General features: G+C 40.3%; 1 protein-coding gene across 3 annotated transcripts in view; it reads left to right on the forward strand.

Annotated features, from left to right (window-relative positions):
- The window catches only part of dapk3 (death-associated protein kinase 3), a 10,700-nt gene that overhangs the window by 4,022 nt on the left and 1,678 nt on the right, over positions 1-5,000 (forward strand). For all 3 annotated transcript variants that reach the window (XM_047815591.1, XM_047815590.1, XM_047815592.1), the window contains exons 4-6: positions 4,358-4,487; positions 4,575-4,623; positions 4,966-4,992. In XM_047815591.1, coding sequence (XP_047671547.1) covers positions 4,358-4,487; positions 4,575-4,623; positions 4,966-4,992 — 206 coding nt within the window. The remainder of the gene's footprint in view (positions 1-4,357; positions 4,488-4,574; positions 4,624-4,965; positions 4,993-5,000) is intronic.

Raw genomic sequence — 5,000 nt, forward strand, 5'->3', positions numbered from 1 at the left:
AAGAGAGAAAGAGGAAAAAACAAAAAAGAAAGAGAGAAAGAGAAAAAAAACAAAAAGAAAGAGAAACAAAAAAAAGAAATGAGATAAAGAGAGAAAAGAGAAGAGAGAGAGAAAGTAGAGAAAGAGAGACATAAAGAGATAGAAAAGAAAAGACAGAGACAGAAATAGAGAAAGAGAGAAAGAGAGAAAGAGAATAGAGAAGAAAAAGAGAGAGAAAGAGAGAAAGAGAGAAATGAGACGAAAGAGAAAGAGAAAAGAAAGAGACAAAAGAAAAGACACAGAAAAGAGATAAAAAGAAAGAGAAAAGAAAAGAGACTAAGAAAAGAGAAAAGCAAGAGACAGAGAAAGAGAAAAGAAGGAGAGAGAAAGAGAAAAGAGAAAAAAAAAAAAGAAAGAGAAAAGAACATAGAAAACAAGAGAGATAAAAAACACACACACGAGACAAATAAAAAAACACAAATAGAAAAAAAACAGAGACACACCGCACAAAAACAAACAGCACAACAAAACAAAAAACACAACTAAAAAAAAAGATACAACAAAATAGACGAAAAAAAACAAAAAAAACAAAAAAACACAAAAGCACACAAACACAAAGACACACAAAAACACAAAAAAAAGACCTCAAACAAAAACAAACACACTCAACAACAAACACAGAAACACCAACACAAAAAATCACCACACACAAATACAAACCACAAACACACAAATAACAAACAAACAACAAACCTACACCACACAAAAACACAAATAACAAAACAAACACACAACGTCACACACACACACACACCTCACCACACACACACACACACACACCTCACTACACACACACACACACACCTACACACACACACACACACACCTACACACACCTCACTATACACACACCTACACACACCTCACTATACACACACCTACACACACCTCACTATACACACACACACACACACCTCACTATACACACACACACACCTCACTATACACACACACACCTCACTATACACACACACACCTCACTATACACACACACACCTCACTATACACACACACACCTCACTATACACACACACACCTCACTATACACACACACACACACACACACCTCACTATACACACACACCTCACTATACACACACACCTCACTATACACACACACACCTCACTATACACACACACACCTCACTATACACACACACACCTCACTATACACACACACCTCACTATACACACCTCACTATACACACACTCACACACACACACACCTCACTATACACACACACACACACACACACACACACACCTCACTATACACACACACACACACACACCTCACTATACACACACACCTCACTATACACACACACACACACACACACCTCACTATACACACACACCTCACTATACACACACACACACACACCTCACTATACACACACACACACACACACCTCACTATACACACACACACACACCTCACTATACACACACACACACACCTCACTATACACACACACACACCTCACTATACACACACACACACCTCACTATACACACACACACACACACCTCACTATACACGCACACACCTCACTATACACGCACACATCTCACTATACACACACACACACCTCACTATACACACACACACACACACACCTCACTATACACACACACACACACACACCTCACTATACACACACACACACACCTCACTATACACACACACACACACCTCACTATACACACACACACACATCTCACTATACACACACACACACACACACCTCACTATACACACACACACACACCTCACTATACACACCTCACTATACACACACACACCTCACTATACACACCTCACTATACACACACACACCACTATACACACCTCACTATACACACACACACACACCTCACTATACACACACACACACACACACCTCACTATACACACACACACACACACACCTCACTATACACACACACACACACACCTCACTATACACACACACACACCTCACTATACACACACACACACCTCACTATACACACACACACCTCACTATACACACACACACCTCACTATACACACCTCACTATACACACACACACCTCACTATACACACCTCACTATACACACACACACCTCACTATACACACCTCACTATACACACACACACCTCACTATACACACACACACCACTATACACACCTCACTATACACACACACACCTCACTATACACACACACACCTCACTATACACACACACACCTCACTATACACACACCTCACTATACACACACACACACGCACGAGACACACACCACACACACACACTCACTATACCCACACACACGAGACCCACACACACCTCACGATACACACACACACACACGCACCTCAGAGACACACACACACCCACATACACACGCACAACACACACACGACCTCACGACACGAGACCCTCACTATAACACACCACCGCACGAGACACACCCACACACACACAACACCGCACGAACACACCTCACGCACGAGACACACTCACACACACCGCACGAGACACACCCACGACACACACACACACAGCAGAGACACAACCGCACGAGACGACAGATGAAACAAATAAAAGACAAAAGAAAGAGAAAAAAAGAAAGACGAAAAAAAACAAAGACAAGTAGAAAAAAGAAAGAGATGAAAGAGACAGAAAGAGACCAGAAAGAGAAAAAAAGAAAGAGAAACACAAAAAGAAAGAGAGAAGAGGACAAAAAGAAAGAGAAAAAAAATACAAGAGAGACGAACACAATACGAAGAGAAAAACAGAAAAGAAAAAAAGAAAGAGACGACACCGAGAAACACTAGACACAGCACAGACAGCAGAGACAACACAGGACACACACGCACGAGACACACGCACGAGACACACACACACCGCAGAGACACAGAGAACACGCACGAGACACACACAAAGACTAAGAGGACAAGGAAAGAGACGAGAAAGAGAAAAGAGAGAAATGAGAGAAAGAAGAGAAAGAGAGAGAAAGAGAAAGAAAGAGAAGAGAGAGAGACAGAAAGAAAGAAAAAAAGAAAGAAAAAAAAGAAAAAACAGAAAGAGATAAAAACACAGAAGGAGACCAAAGAAAGACGAAAACGACGAGAAAGAGAAAAAAAAGAACGAGAGAAAAACAAAAAGAAAGAGAAGAGAAACAGAAAGAACAAAGAAAGAGAAAACAAAAAGACAGAAAGAGAAACAAACAGAAAGACGAGGACAGAAAGAGAAACAAAAAAGAAAGAGGAACAAAAGAAAAGAAAGAGAAACAGAAAGAGAGAACAGAGACAAGAAAGAGAAAAAAGAAATAGAAAGAGAAAAACAGAAAGAGAAAAAAAGAAAGAGAGAGAGAAAGAGACAAAAAGAAGAGAAAAACAGAAAGAGAAAGAGAAAGAGAAACAGAGAAAGCAAGACGAGAGAAAGCAGAAAAACACAAGACAGAAGAGAGAAAGAGACAACAGAAAGAGACACACAGAAAGAGAAGAACACGAGACACACACCCAACAGAAAGAGAACAAAACGAAAGAGAACAGACACAAGAAAGAGACAACACACGAACAGAGACACAACACAGAAGAGAGACAAAACAAAACAAAAGAGAACGAAACACAACAGCACAGAACACAAACAGAAAGAGACACAACAGACACAGCAAAAACAAACAACAGAGACACACACACGCACTAGACACACAAAAACAGCACAGAGACAAAACACCTCAATACAAAACACACGCACTAAAACAAAAACACAGAAACGAGACACACACAACACATAACATAAGAAAAACCTACTATACACTACACGAACAAAACACACAACATCACTACAACAACACACAAACACTATTACACAAACACAAACACACAATATACACACAGCAATATAACACACCACATCAACTATACACACACACACACCTCACTATACACACACACACACACCTCACTATACACACACACCTCACTATACACACACACACCTCACTATACACACACACACACACACACACACCTCACTATACACACACACACACACACCTCACTATATACACACACACACACACACCTCACTATACACACACACAGTGTTACAGACAGTGAGCAGGACGGTGTGTATGTAGATGTATTTATTTCCTGTTTAAGCTGTGTAACAGAAACACTTCTTTACTCCACATATATATCTCCTCTGTACAGCGTCCCATTTCTTCCTATTTGTGACTGAAGGCATCAGGAGGGTTGTGTTCAGTCTGATAGTGTTGTTATTTATTGTGTAACCCGACTGGTGACCTGTGTGTGTTGTAGCCGGAGAACATCATGCTGCTGGATAAAAACGTCCCCAATCCCAGGATCAAGCTGATCGACTTTGGCATCGCGCATCAGATCAAAGAAGGAAACGAGTTTAAAAACATCTTTGGAACACCAGAGTTTGTTGGTAGGACTTCTGATTTATTCTGCTTTCAAATACAGATTAGAGTTTAGTTTTAAAGTGCTGATGATTTCTCATTATCTTTATAAACAGCTCCAGAGATCGTGAATTACGAGCCGCTCGGCCTGGAGGCAGACATGTGGTTAGTGGTGTAACATCTAAAGCACTGTACATGACCTCAGATAACCTCGCTGTATATAACCTCGCTGTACATGACCTCATATAACCTCACAGTATATAACCTCACTGTACATGACCTCATATAACCTCTCTGTATACAACCTCACAGTATATAACCTCATACCCTCACAGTATACAACCTCACAGTATATAACCTCACAGTATACAACCTCACAGTATACAACCTCACAGTATACAACCTCACAGTATATAACCTCATAAGAAAAAGAAGATAGATATTGGATTTAAGTAATAATAACAATTAGAATAATAATTTTGTGTGTATGTGTGTGTTTCCCTGTAGGAGCATCGGGGTCATTACATATATTTTGTAAGTCT

Source organism: Tachysurus fulvidraco, chromosome 1 (assembly GCF_022655615.1).
Source record: "Tachysurus fulvidraco isolate hzauxx_2018 chromosome 1, HZAU_PFXX_2.0, whole genome shotgun sequence".
Taxonomy (NCBI): domain Eukaryota; kingdom Metazoa; phylum Chordata; class Actinopteri; order Siluriformes; family Bagridae; genus Tachysurus; species Tachysurus fulvidraco.